This window comes from Myxocyprinus asiaticus, chromosome 8 (assembly GCF_019703515.2).
Source record: "Myxocyprinus asiaticus isolate MX2 ecotype Aquarium Trade chromosome 8, UBuf_Myxa_2, whole genome shotgun sequence".
Lineage (NCBI taxonomy): Eukaryota > Metazoa > Chordata > Actinopteri > Cypriniformes > Catostomidae > Myxocyprinus > Myxocyprinus asiaticus.
The window spans coordinates 36,799,288-36,814,654 of record NC_059351.1 but is presented as its reverse complement, the minus strand read 5'-3'; the positions used below and the strand labels follow the sequence as shown (position 1 = coordinate 36,814,654).

At 45.1% G+C, this 15,367-nt stretch overlaps 1 protein-coding gene across 2 annotated transcripts in view; it reads left to right on the top strand.

Annotated features, from left to right (window-relative positions):
* LOC127445456 (glycine receptor subunit alpha-3-like) overlaps positions 1–15,367 on the top strand; it is an 86,891-nt gene that overhangs the window by 59,234 nt on the left and 12,290 nt on the right. For both annotated transcript variants that reach the window (XM_051705547.1, XM_051705546.1), the window contains exon 6: positions 6,265–6,402. In XM_051705547.1, the coding sequence (XP_051561507.1) occupies positions 6,265–6,402 (138 nt within the window). The remainder of the gene's footprint in view (positions 1–6,264; positions 6,403–15,367) is intronic.

Sequence of the window (15,367 nt, the reverse complement as noted above, 5' to 3'; positions counted from 1 at the left end):
TTTGAAAGAGCATTTTTCCCCTCTAAAAGAGTATATATTTCTCTAAAAGAGCGCACACACGGAACGTCTTTTTAAAGACGCGTCTTTTTAAAGATGCTTTTCCGATTGTGTGTTATTCCTGGTTGTGCTCGTTATCTCTTGCCTTCTAACGGTCACGATCACTGTCTTTCGTGTCTGGGCACTGCTCACGCGGAGACAGCGTTCGTGGATGGTCACATTCTCATTGCGAGTCGCGGCTCGCCATTCGTAAGGAAGCGAGCCACCCCAGAGGCTCCCGCCTCGGTCCTTTTACCCACGGGTTTGAGGCCAGCGCGGCTAGCACTGGGGGCGATTTGGGGACCCCAATGGGACCGCCTCCGCCGGGTATCCCCCCGCGGACCTCCCATTCCCCAGCACGCTCGTCTGCCCCGATCGGGCTTCCGGGTGAGTCCGCCGGCTCGTCTCACGGCGAGTTTGACCTCTTATTCGGAGCCCGCGAAAGTGATGAGCTCTCGAGCGCAGCATCGGAGAGCGGGCTCGTCCAGTCGGAAGCCTCAGCTGGGCTCCTCCCTTCGGGGTCGATCGCCCAGTCACAGGCTGACGCGGAGATGATGACATGCTTTCCCGGACAGCCGCGAGCGTCGGTTAGAGTGGATTTCACCGCTCTTCCCTGAACCCTTGCGGCTCTGTGATTGGTTCCTGGGCTCGCGGTGCCGCTCAAAGCCACGCCCCGCCCTGTTCCTTTCTTCCCGGAAGTGCATGAAGAGCTGACAAGGTCGCGTGAGGCACCTTTTACTGCCCGGTCCCGATCTTTTCAGCTTCCCTGCTCTCACTACCCTCGATGGTGGGGCGGCCAAGGGTTATTCGGCAATCCCCCGGTGGATAAAGGCGCTCGCGGTGCACCTATGCCCGCAGAGCGCCGCCACCTGGCGCGGGTGCCCAAAGCCCCCGTCCAAGGCCTGTAGGTTTACGTCGTCTCTGACGGTCAAAGCCTACGGCGCTGCTGGACAAGCCGCCTCCGCCCTGCACGCCATGGCTCTCCTGCAAGTCCTCCAAGGCGCTAAAGGAACTGCACGAGGGTAGTTCCGCCCCGGGATTGATGCAGGAACTGCGCTCGGCGACCGACCTCGCTTTCCGAGCGACGGAGGTCACGGCGCGGTCTCTCGGGCGGACGATGGCCACACTAGTGGTCCAGGAGCGCCACCTTTGGCTCAACCTGGTTGAGATGGGTGAGGCCGACAGGACACGATTCCTTGCTGCCCCCATTTCCCAGGTGGGCCTATTCGGCGACACCGTCAAGGACTTTGCCCAGCAGTTCTCGATGGTAGAGCAGTAGATGGATGCTAGCTGGCTTGTCCTGCCCCGGCGTGGCTCAAGATCCCGCACCCCATCTACTCATCGCCGAGGGTGTCCCCCTGCGGTGACTGCACCGACTCCGCCGCAGCCCGCCCCTCCGGCCCGGCCCCGGCGTGGAGCCCACCGCAGGAAGCCGACGCCACCCGTCTCACAGCCGGCACCGAAGAACCCACGGAGGTCTTCGAAGCGCCCCTGAGACGGGCGACCCAGGGACAACGAAACCCGCTGCTCTGGAGCTGGTAAGCAGATCTTCTTTTTGTTACCTTTTGCATTTAATTGCGCTGCATGCCCAAGTGGCTGCAGTACTCGAGAGCTCCGCAAGAGAGGTTTCCTTGTTCCCTGGGTCACATATTCGGTGTGTATGGCTGGCATCACGACCACCGTCCACCACTCCATTTGGCAGGTTGGCGCTCCAGCAGCGGTCTCCCGCCCTGAGCGCCCAGCTGTGGCACAAATCTGCCCCCGATGTGACAGTCTCCACGGGTCATGAGGACAGGCCTCTTCCTCCCCCGTCCCAGGCTGTTCCGGGGGTGGTCACAAGGAGCCAGGTAAGTGCTTCGATGTCCTCGGACTCAGCACGGCCACGATGTGGTGTGGCACCTCAAGCTCCGCCCCGCCGCGAGGCCCCACCCGCCAGTACATCTGATGACGTTGTCCCTTTGGTCCCCCTTGCGCGGAACTCGGACGCATGGCTTGCGCTTTCCAGTCCGTCGCGATAGCTGGTCCGGACCGTCCGACTCGGCTGCACGATTCACTTTGCTGGGCATCCGCCAAAAGAAAAAAAAAAAAAGCAGGTCCAGCGGTGTACACTTCACCATGGTGAAAGATGGAAACGCTGCTACCTTGCGCGGAGATCGCTACCCTCCTACGGAAGGACGTGATAGAACCTGTCCCTCCAGCTGAGATGAAGAAGGGGTTTTACAGCCCCTACTTCATTGTACCGAAAAAAGGCGGTGGGTTGCGGCCAATCTTGGACCTGCGAGTACTGAACCGGGCCTTACACAGACTCCCGTTCAAGATGCTGACACAAAGACGCATTCTAGCGAGCGTCTGGCATCAAGATTGGTTCGCGGCGGTAGACCCGAAGGATGCGTACTTTCACGTCTTGATCCTTCCTCGACACAGACCCTTCCTGCGGTTCGCGTTCGAGGGTCAGGCGTATCGGTACAAGTCCTCCCTTTCGGCCTGCCCTGTCTCCTCGCATCTTTACGAAGATCGCGGAGGCTGCCCTTGCCCCGTTAAGGGAGGTGGGATTTCGCATTCTCAACTATCTCGACGACTGGCTAATCCTAGCTCACTCTCGAGACGGGTTATGCGCACACAGGGACCTGGTGCTCTCACACCTCAGCCGACTAGGGCTTCGGGTCAGCTGGGAAAAGAGCAAGCTCCTCCCAGTTCAGAACATCTCTTTTCTCGGTTTGGAGTTGGACTCAGTCTCCTTGACGGCGCACCTTACGAACGAGCGCGCCCAGTCGGTGCTGGCCTGTTTGAAGGCGTTCAAACAGAAAACAGCGGTTCCACTGAAACATTTTCAGAGGCTCCTGGGGCATATGGCATCCTCGGCGGTGGCCACCCCGCTCGGGTTGATGCATATGAGGCCGCTTCAGCACTGGCTCCAGACTCGAGTCCCGAGACGGGCATGGCGCCACGGGACACACCGCATGGCCATTACGTTGGTCTGTCACCGTCTTTTCAGCCCTTGGACCGACCTCTCGTTTCCACGAGCAGGTGTTCCCCTAGAACTGGTCTCCAGGCGCGTCGTGGTCACGACAGACGCCTCCAAAACGGGCTGGGGCGCTGTTGGCAACGGGCACGCAGCCGCCGGCCTCTAGATGGGTCCGCGGCTGCGTTGGCACATCAACTGCCTCGAGTTACTGGCAATTCTGCTCGCCCTGCGGAGGTTCCGGCCGTTGATCCAGGGCAAGCACGTGCTAGTTCGGAAAGACAGCATGGCAGCGGTAGCATATGTCAACCGCCAAGGCGGTCTGCGCTCCCGCTGTATGTCATAACTCGCCCGCCGTCTCCTCCAACGGAGTTAGCAGCACCAAGTCGCTGCAAGCCACTCACATCCCGGGCAACCTCAACACTCCGGCGGACGCGCCGTAACAACAGGTTACCCTCAAGGGAGAGTGGAGACTCCACCTTCAGGTGGTCCAGCTGATTTGGAGTCGATTCAGTCAGGCACAGGTGCACCTGTTCGCCTCCCAAGAATCCTCCCACTGCCCGCTCTGGTACGCCCTCACCGAGGCCTTCCTCGGCATAGACGCGCTGGCACACAGCTGGACCCCTGGCATTCGCAAATATGCATTTTCCCCAGTGAGCCTGCTCGCACAGACCCTGTGCAAGGTCAGGGAGGATGAGGAGAAGGTCGTCCTGGTAAGCACCCTACTGGCCCGCCCAGACGTGGTGCTCGGACCTCACGCTCCTTGTGACAGCTCCCCCCGGGCAAATTCCCCTGAGGAAGGCCCTTCTTTCTCAGGGAAGGGGCACCATCCGGCACCCGCGCCCAGACCTCTGGAATCTCCATGTCTGGCCCCTGGACGGGACGCGGAAGACCTAAGCTGTCTCCCACCTGCGGTGGTAGACACGTTCACTCAGGCTAGGGCTCCCTCTACGAGGCGCCTGTATGCCTTTAAGTGGTGTCTGTTCGCTAAGTGGTGTTCTTCCCATCAGGAAGACCCCCAGAGGTGCGCAGTCAGATCAGTGCTTTCCTTCCTGCAAGAGAGGTTGGAAGGGAGGCTGTCCCCTTCCACCTTGAAGGTGTACGTTGCTGCCATAGCAGCACACCATGACACAGTCGACGGTAAGTCCTTAGGGAAGCATGATCTGATCATCAGGTTCCTAAGAGGTGCCAGGAGGCTGAATCCCTCCAGGCCACGCCTTGTTCCCTCATCGGACCTCTGTAGTTTTTCAGGGTCTACAGAGAGTCCCCTTTCAGTTTTGCAGTCAGCCGGGCTTAAGGCACTCTCCTTGAAGACTGCCCTCCTGACTGCGCTCACTTCCATCAAGAGGGTAGGTGACCTGCAAGCGTTCTCTGTCAGCGAAATGTGCCTGGAGTTCGGTCCGGGCTATTCTCACGTGATCCTGAGACCCCCGACCGGGTTATGTGCCCAAGGTTCCCACCACTCCTTTTAGGGACCAGGTGGCGAACCTGCAAGCGCTGCCGCAGGAGGAGGCAGACCCAGCCCTGTCGTTGCTGTGTCCGGTGCGTGCTTTACGCATCTATTTGGATCGCACTCAGAGCTTTAGAATCTCTGAGCAGCTCTTTGTCTGCTTTGGTGCACAGCGGAAAGGAAGCGCTGTCTCCAAGCAGAGGATCGCCCAATGGCTCATTGACGCCATAACTATGGCATGTCTCACCCAAAACATGCCGCCCCCGGTAGGGCTACGAGCCCATTCTACCCGTGGTGTAGCGGCTTCTTGGGCCCTGGTCAGAGGTGCCTCTCTAACAGACATTGCAGAGCAGCGGGCTGGGCAACACCCAACACCTTTGTAGGTTCTACAACCTCTGGGTGGAACTGGTTTCGTCCCAGGTAGTGGCACGCAACACAAGCGGATAAGCCCGGGATAGCCGGCCGGGTGTATCGCTTGCACATAGCGCCTTCCACCTCCTTTTGAGCTGAAGACGTGTGCTGTTAATTCCCAGTAGTGTTCACAAAAGTTGTTCCCTGGTTGACTTCCTCCGAGCCCTGTGGCAGTCGAGTTTTCGGAGAGACTCGCTGCCGGCCCAGTACACGCGCTAACTAAGAGCCCGGTTCTGGGGTAGGTGTTCCGCATGTGGCGGTTCCCTGTAAGGCTAACCCCATGCGATCTATATCTTCTGCTAGTTCGTTTCCCTACTGGCAAACTGCGTCTTCCTTGGGCAGAGCCCCTCAGTCTCCATGTTGTAGTAACTCCTCCCCTATTGGGCAGGATCTACCTTGAAGGCTCTCCACATGGTTGGAAAGACCATGTGATGTATTCTTCCACTTAAATATCCCCCCATCTCTTGGGGCGAGGTGTGGTCTCCACGGTGTCCTCCCCTTGGGAGGGACACCCCCCGACTAGACCTGGCGGCCCAGTCAGATAATCCCCCTTCTTTTTTAGGGATTGGAAAAAGAGAAGGGGAAAGAGGCCACGACTGGGTTAAGCCTGTCTCTATCTCTGGGTAGTCGACTTGTCCCCAAAAAGGGCCGTTCGACATTCATAACTGTGTTGGGGGAGGTTACGTGTCGACCTGGTGCGCTGGCTATGAGGCACACAGCAAGTCTGCCCACTACACACCGCCAGTTCACGTAGCACAGTTCAGCCTTGTGGCATTTTGTATAGGGACCCCTAGTGTCACTACATCAACACAACGTCGAGTGAGTGACAGATAGGGAACGTCCTGGTTACTTGCGTAACTCCGTTCCCTGATGGAGGGAACGAGACGTTGGTCCCTCCTGCCACAACGCTGAACTACCCGCTGAAATGGCCGGACCTTATATCGGCTCCTCAGCGTAAAACCTGAATGAGTGGTTGCATACCAGCTCCTTTTATACCCGTATGTTCGGGGGAGTGGCATGCAAATACCACTCGCCAATTTTCATTGGCCTTTTATCAAAGACCAGAGGTGTCTCAGGCTCCCAAGAGTGACCCCTAGTGTCACTACATCGACACCAACGTCTCGTTCCCTCCATCAGGGAACGGAGGTTACACCAGTAACCATGACACTTTGTTTGTTTGGGCATTCCACCCAGCCTGACAAAGCACCATTGGCTCAACAAATGGCATGAGAATGGGACAGGACAATCTGTTTGCTGACCAATGAAAGATAAGCAGAATGTTCTGGAAACCTGTTTGAAAACAGTAATTATTTATAGTAATTTTCAAAAAATATTTTTGCAAGTGATGCTTGTGTGTAGAAACTACACACTTCACCTTATAATTTTCTCTTGGTCATTCTCCTAGTTGGCTACACAATGAATGACCTGATCTTTGAATGGCAACAGAAGGGACCCGTGCAGGTGGCAGACGGACTAACCCTCCCACAGTTCATCCTCAAGGATGAATCAGATTTAAGATACTGCACCAAACACTACAACACAGGTAATTCTCTCTCTCTCTCTCTCCCTCTCTCTCTCTCTCTCTCTCTCTCTCTCTCTCTCTCACACACACACACACACACACACACACACACACACACACACACACACACACACACACATGTTGGTGCAGCTATCATTATGAGGACTCTCCATAGACATAATGATTTTTATACTGTACAAACTATAGATTCTATCCCCTAACCCTAACCCTACCCTTAAACCTAACCCTCACAAAAAAACTTTCTGCTTTTTTACATTTTCAATAAAACATCGTTTAGTAAGTTTTTTTAAGAGATTTGAATTATGGGGACACTAGAAATGTCCTCAGAAACCACATTTACAGCATAATACCCTTGTAATGACCAGCTTGTAACCTAAAAAAAAGTCCTCGTAAACCACTTAAACCTGCCCCCTCACACACACACACACACACACACACACACACACACACACAAACACACACACACAAAAGCTGACCCAAAAAAGAAAATTCAGTTAATTTTTACTCACCCTAATGTTGCTCCAACCCTATGACTTTCTTTCCTTCCTGAAACACAAAAGGTGAAGTTTAAAAAAAATATTCACAGGGTTTATTTGCCATGTAATGACAGCAAATAGTAACAAATAGTAACATAAAACTCAATAAAATTAATCTACCGTATATGACTCATGCACTATATTGCAAGTCTTCTGAAGCGATATGATCACTTTGTGCGATCACTTTAATATTGTTAAAACCAATGAGGTTTGACACGTATCAATGTAGCCACCATGTGTGATACTAAGGCATTACTACTGATTTGATTTGAGAGTGAATAACAAATTATTCCGATATAGTTATCGTGACGCTTCAGAATACTGGAGTATAGTGCACAAGTTGTATCGATTACATTTACAGTGGTTTTGTGGTGTTTTTTTATTTTTTATTTTTAGATCTCTTTTTTGAGCTTGTCAGACTAGAGCAACTATGTACTGTCATTACATGACACATAAAACCTGGGGAGTAAATAATGACAAAATAGTAATTTTTTTTGTGCATAATTCCTTTAACTAGCATTAGGTAGCTCACTGAGGGTTATGTTATTGTATAGCCACCCTGTGATAGTAAATGCTAAAATATTGGTTGACTATTTAGCTAGAGTTATATTGGTGAATTAAATATTTTTTTATGAACTGACATGTCCAAATTGTCACTTTTAAGGAACACCATCAGATCTGCTAATCAGCACTGCACTGGTCCTCATTAAGAGGAACAGAGGACTGTGAGAGAGAGGAAAAAAGAGAGAAAATAAATCTTGGAGAATGTTCTTGTAAACTTGCTTCAATGAGAAGCAAGGTTAAGAAAGAGCTTTCATCAGCTGATAATTAAAAAGCTTGTTATCGCTCAGTATCTCTCAGACTCTGAATTATGCATCCACTCCATTGTGCTGGCCTGGCCTTATCATGTGTGACACGTAAACATCAAGGGTGTGAGACACTCTCAGTGCACATTGCCTGATACTTAGAGTTTGCTAATTACATACACGCACACACAGGACAAGAGGACAAGACAAGACTATGATGAGTTTACATTCTTGTTAAACTGAAAAGGTGAGAGAGAGGAAACAGTGTTCACTTAAAGTGTGAAAACAGGAAACATCTGGTGTCTGAAGTGGTCCTGAAACGGTCTGTGATAGAAACAGAAAGTGTTTTTTAGAAAGAGTGAAATTTAAAAGGACACCATGATTCGGATATTGTCTAGCCATGCAAAAAGAATAGCTAGCGAATCATAAAAATGTGGAAGTGAAATGTATAAACATCCAACTTGGTTTGCCTAGTCTGGCGAGAACCACAAAAAGGTTATTTTGATAAAAATAAGGCAGAGGCTATAACGATAGATGCTATTGTTGGGCCTCATGTATTCAGGTAGAAGACAAAGGCAAGCCTAATACAGTTGTAAAACCTAACTTAGGCCCCCACATAACAAGTCATAAATCTTACTGAAAAAACCGCGCCAAAATCAAACAAAGGGAGTCCAAAACAGACTACAAATCCCATGAAGTCTTGCTCACTAAAGGATCGAACTCTCAACTCCTATTGGATGAGGTTAAATCTGGGTGAACAGATGCACTTGAAGTAATCAGCCATTCCTATTACTTTGCCTTCTATTTTGTCTCTGCATTTAAAACCTAATAATATTTCAGTCTTAGCAATAGTGCATATACAGGAAGTCATTACACACAATGGCCATCCCGAGTGAGGAGGGGTGTTTTGGCCCTGTGTCTCTGTGTGTTCTACTACAGCCTCAGAGGGACTTCCTGACAAGAAGAATGACAGATGCTAGTGGGTCAAGGTCGGGTTGCCTAGAACAATTGTCCACTGTGTGTGATAACAAAATGAGAGAGAGAGAGAGAGAGAGAGAAAGAGAGAGAGAGACCACTCCTCAAGACTAGAAGAGGCACGAGAAATGGGAGACCGCAGGGAGGAAAGAGAAAGAAGAAAGTCATGGGGGGTGGGAGAAAGCCACTGAGATTCAAATGCCTCTTTTTAACAGGAAATCTCTTGACACTTGTGTTCAAGGAGCAATATCTATTTCTAAAGGGAGCTAGATGTCAGTTCAGTTATTCCCTGGACTCCCTTCAAATATCTTACTCAGTAACAGAATCAATAGTGGCACACAAAAGGCATAATGATATTGATTGAGTTAAGAGATGTGTGTCCAGCTAAAATCGATAACTTTGAAGGATTTATTTATTTATTTATGGACAACACATTTCGGATGTGCATTAAACAGAGAGTAGATGCTAAAGGACATAATCTGGACACATCCATACTCATAACTGTTAAAGTAAGCCTACATTTTGAAAGAAGTACATTTAATTAAATAATTCACAAAAAGAGAGGGATCAAAAGACCACAAACTGGTTAAAAAAAAAAAAAATGGTTAAAAATGGTTGTAACCAGAGACCTATATAATTAACAGATCCACCTCTTATTCATATATTGACATTATTGATCATATGCAGCAAGACAACACACTTACATAAGTTTATTTTTTGTGTGACTATAACATGTCCAGTGTAGGTCTGTAAATACCACACCAAAAAATTAATGCATAGTTTTCATAAATTGCTAAAACTGAATTCAGCTAGTTGCATTCTCAGATGGAGAAGCCATAAGCATCATAAGAAGACTGTGTGCTGTATGTGCACACAATTTCATGTAGCGTGTCTTATTTCAGGCAAAATCATTCTTATTACGATCATGAACCATGTCATTCACAGTTTTATTTTTACGTGTAAGTCATCAGCACAAAGTACAAAGTGATTACCATCTAAATGGCTTTTTACATGTTCCTATTGCATTTAAGAATGCTTGAACCTATTACCTTTTCTCTTTACTTTCTTTTTAATCTTTTTTTTTGGTAACACTTCACATTAAGGTTGCCTTTGTAAAGGGTTTATTAAGCGGTTCATTAATGACTAATAGCTCATCTACAAATGCATTATAAATCATTTATATCCAGTCATGACAACATGAATAAAAATGATGACTTTCATGCAATACTTGACAAATAGTGAGCCAATTTAAACTCACATGTTATAAATGCTTAATAAAGGTACTTATTAATACTTATTCTAATCAAAAACATAAAATGTCATAATTCATGATTTATGTCATGATGCAGCAAAAATACTTTATTATAGAGAGAATAAAAAGTGTTGTGTCTGTATTCATTACTCTAATGTCTAACTCTAATTACTCATATTAGTTTGCTTGTTGAGTTCGTGACAAAAGAATGGTAACCTGTGTATCAAAGTCAGAATGTCTCAGCCAAACACCTTTCAGGTCTTCATGCTCATCCAGAGCAATAATGTATACTGGTAACTTTGATTTCTCTCACTTATCAAAATCTATATTCTTTATTTTCCTTCATTTTATTGGTCATTTATGAATTAACTAACAATATCTGTACCTTGTAATACAAGTTGTAATGTAAGGTGGATTTACAAACTTCTTTGAAAGCCTTAAAAAAAAAACTGGACAACCATGGCCTGATTACTGAGTTAACTGCGAACCATTTAATCTACTAATGATTTACCAAATTTAGTAAGCTATGAAAGTATATCTTAATGTAAAGTGGACAACTGTGAACCATTTATTAATCACTTACCAACATTAATAATCAATGAAAGTGTACCTTAATATAAAGTACAACCGTGAACCATTTATTAATGATCTGCCAACATTAATATGGTATGAAAGTGTACCTTAATGTAAAGTGGACAACTGTTAACAATTTATTAATTACTTACTAACATTAATACACTATGAAAGTTTACCGTAATGTAAAGTGGACAACTGTGAACCATTTATAAATGAGCTACTAACATTAATAACCTATAAATTGCACATTAATGTAAACTGAAAGATAAAAAAATAAAAATAAAAAAAGAAATTAAAAAAAAAGAAATACATTAAAGAGTTTCCAACTCCTGCAGGTAATTTGTTAATCAGTGCCTTATGCTTTGGTTTTATATCATAAAACATGCACATAAATTAACATATATCATGTAATGTAGTCTTATGACCATTTACAGAACTTTATGTAAAGCTATTTTTTATATGTAAAAAATATTTTTCTAAGATAGTGTAAGCTTGTCTATTTTTCTATGTTGAATGTCAGTTGTACTGTTTATTTGCAATAATAAAGACTATGATGTATGTTAATTTATGAATGGTATAATATGTATGATAAATTATGTAATCTTGAAGCATTTATAGTCACTCATTAACAAATGGAGTGAAGGAGTTGGAAACTCTTCATAACAGTTTCTTAATTGTTCACTTCACATAAATGTTCAATTTCATAGGTTACTAATGTTGGAAACTCATTAATAAAAGGTTCACAGCTGTCCCCTTTACATTAGAGTACACTTTCATAGCTTAGTAATGTTAGTAACTCTTAATATATGGTTAACAGGTGTTCACTTTACATTAATGACATAAATCATGAATAATGACATTTTATGATTTTGATTAAAATAAGTACCTTTATTAAGCATTTATAACATGTGAGATTAAGTTGGCTCACTATTTTGAAAGTATCACATGAAAGTCACCTTTTATTCATGTTGTTATAAATGCATATCAATTATTTATAATGCATTTGTTGATAAGTTAATAGTTGTTAATTAACTACTTTATAAACCCTTTACAAAGGGAACCTTAATGTAAAGTGTTACCCTTATTTTCACTACCTCATTCCCTCTCTGGCACTCTTTTCTTTAATGTAACTATATAATGCTTTGTTGGTCTTTCTTAATCCTGTTTTTACGTGATGTTGCTTTCCAAAGAAATACACCTGTGAAAAAGGCCACTGGCCCAAGCCTACAAGCAGTAGCACATAGGCCTTTTCCACCAACATGGTTCGGGTGCAGGTTCCTGGGCGGCTGCGAATTCTCGAACTGTTCTGCGCATTTCCACTGCAGAAAAGGCTGTTCTGGGGCCGAAAACCTGGTTCCACACCGGCCCCAAAACCGGCCCCAAAAGCTTGCTGGAACTGATTACGTCAGGGGATGGAGGGCGGGATAACGTTTTGTCACCATGGTAAAGTCTCCCCAAAAAACAACAGTAGCTACCATCCACAGCAAGGAGTACTTCACTCTATAACAACAATAAAAAACCCACAAAATTATCAGACATCAAAAGCGTTCAGGTAACACGATGAAACAAGTTCTCTACTTGCGATATGGTATTTATGAAGACCCGAGATAAACTAGAGAGATTGCAAATGAAAAAAAAAAAATACTCTACGAGAATACAGATACAGCACGTAATGATGTGGTTGGATTTTCAATCAATAATATTATATGCTATGGCAAAAATCCAAATACAACCATCTGCTAAAACCATCTTTACAGAACTTAGGAAGTTAAGCCATAGTTCAGACAGTATAACGTAATTCATTACCTGTCATCTTTAGCGTAGATTTCGTCTCTGACAATTTTGTTGAGCACTGTAATAACGATGGATTGTATTAATCCGTATGTTTAAATATGTCCTCAAAAACAAGAGGAAAAGCTGTATACAAACACACTGTGACGCACCATATTTGTTTATGTTTGAGGTAGTCACGTGAAACTACCACGTAGACAGTTACCTGTTACGTCGCCGTTCGGCTCTAAGGTCAGTGGAAAAGCACGGCCAGTTTACGATAGGCTCCAGATTGGCCCGGCCGTGAACCAGCAGAGCACAGGCTCCGCACGAGAACCATCGCAATTTCGGTGGATAAGGGCTAACAGAACACTTTTCAATAGGCTTCAGGAGAGGAAGGCTTGGTGAACTCAGCTGTTCTTTTAACTTAGTGCTGCTGTATCTAGGCTAGCAAGGTACTAAAACGCTGAAAATTTGTCAAACTATCCAGTCACAGCAGACTTAATAACTACTGTAATCAGAGCTGACAAAATAGATTACTTAACCCACAGAGCTGTGATTTAGCCTCCTGCCCCATTAGTGTCCCATAATATTCTGCATTAAAAGGGTCATGTAATTGTTTCATATCATTAACATTTCATTATTATTTAATTTTCTCTTGTTTTTCCTCTCCTTTTATTTTAAAAGATCAAGGAAAATTTTACATCTTGTGATAATATCCCTTTAATTCACAGGCTGCACACAAAGTTCTGTCTACCCATTATGTCTAAAACAGATATTTTATTTTACATATTTTATATTCATGTGTCTATGTTACGTACAAGCCTCCAAAGAAAATGTTCGCTATCATCCTATTTTTGGAATAGCACTTGGGTAAACAAGTGAACATACAGTAATCAAACCACACTGGCATACATTCATGCTAGGGTCAACTAAATGATATTGTGAAGGCAGATGTTTGGTTTTTTTTTTTGTTTGTTTGTTTGTTTGTTTTTACCAATAGGCTTAAATGTGCTCCAGACAAAGGCATTTTTCATAAATGTCAGTTTGGGGCAGCTTGCCACATTTTTGTAAATGTTTTAAATGTATAAAATTTCAATTTCTGTTGGCCAAAACAACATTATAATATTTTGTATGTTACTGCTTTTGGAGTAAATTGTCACAAAAGGTCAACATGTGTTCAGTGATCTTTTTTCCTGGGCAATAATAGTGAAAATGTTCAATAGCTTTTTTTTCTTCTTATAGCTTTTTTTATTTATTTATTTATTTTATTTGTAGCCAGAACTTCAAGGTATGTGGCTTTGCAGAGATTAACTTTCAAAAATAAACCTTCCCTGAGAAATATTCACTGTGTGACAATGAGCTACTTTAAGTCACTGTACAGTATACTCCATGTATGTTACAGTTGGCTCCGTTTAGTGTGTACAGTGAAATAGAAAGGACTGATTTTTCTCTATATTTTGAATGCTGTTTTAGAGGGATTCATTCAGTCTCTGGCCTGTATGCAATCCATACATTGCTCTTGTAGCTAATCTGCCGCAGGCGTCTCCACTTGATTGAAAACCACTTAGTGTCCAAACTGCTCTTTGCATTTACATAGGATGGAATCAGTAATACAGTGTTTGATCTACAGCATGTTAGGTCACCGATGGACCACATATCTTGCCACTCTGTCACATTGTGAAATATACTACACTTTATTTGCATGTGGACATATATAAAAGACTGGGATCTATGAGATAAGGGAGTTGAATAGTAATCAATCTCGAGGACACATATCTCTGCAAGCATGTTTTCACTATGGAGTTATACATGTTTCTTCTGGAAATATATATGGAATGTGCACTCACCACCCCCCAAATCTACCCATAGGCCTTTTTCAAATCACATTGCTCATACAAACAGCCCCTGTTGGCCTTAGGAGTTCCATACCAAGAGGCACAGGGGCGCAATAGAAGCTAACCCTTCAAACCCAACACATTAGCCTTTAATCACCATGACTTTGTCTCTCATCACTGGTTCATTAACATTCCTTTAAATGTGATCTCCCCTCTCCAGTCTGACAAGATGGACATAGTACCTTCCACATGGCTGCTTACACATTTTCTCCACTGCCACATAAGACCTCCTGCTATGTCATGTAGTTCTGCCCACTCATACATTTGCACAACTTCGTCAGTTGAGTCACGCATGCAGAATGTGAAATAACCACATGTCACAGCTTTAGTGATGTCAAAGTATGTTTTCATCCCTGAGCTTGTACAGTGAGTGCAGAACAAGCCCGTCAGTAAAAGCAGGGTGTTTTTTCAAACTGGGGTCAGGTGACTTTTGGGGGGCCTTTTCAGTATAAATGGGTCTTTATTCATGGTAATATTGAATATAGTTTCCTTTATATTTTAGGAAGGGGACAAAGGGATCATCATATTGATTGACATCCACTGCTAAATTCGAAAGGGGCACCCTTTCTGTCCCCAGCGCTTACATTAAAACCATACTGTTATCCTTCATCCACTGTAAGAAGCGTCTCGTTCCCCTCAGGGAACCACGGTTACGTACATAACCGAGACATTCCCTTTCGTGGAACTCGAGCTGCATATGATCACTATGGGCACTAAATACATTCACACCATGCGAACAGTAGCTGCCAACTGTACAAGCATGTGTGGCAAGCATATAGTGGTGCACAAGCAAGCTTAAGCATCTTAAAAAAAAAGGAACTATGAATTTACTCCTGTTCCAACAGAGAGATCCTGGGAAGCAGGAGTCAAACCTTCATCCAGATTATAAAATCTAACAAATGTATGTGGAGAGGCCCACCCTGCCACCATACAAATGGCCTCCAAGGACACACCTCGTAGAGTGGCTCAAATACCCGAAGGCGAAGGTAAACCGTGTGCATCATGAGCACTTGAAATTGCATCAATAAGCCAATGAGACAGTCTTTGCTTGGACACCTAAACATCTCTGTTGTGGCCACCAAAGCACACAAACAACTGCTCTGACTTCTACCACTGGCTAGTACGGTCAACATAAACTCACACCGCCCGAAC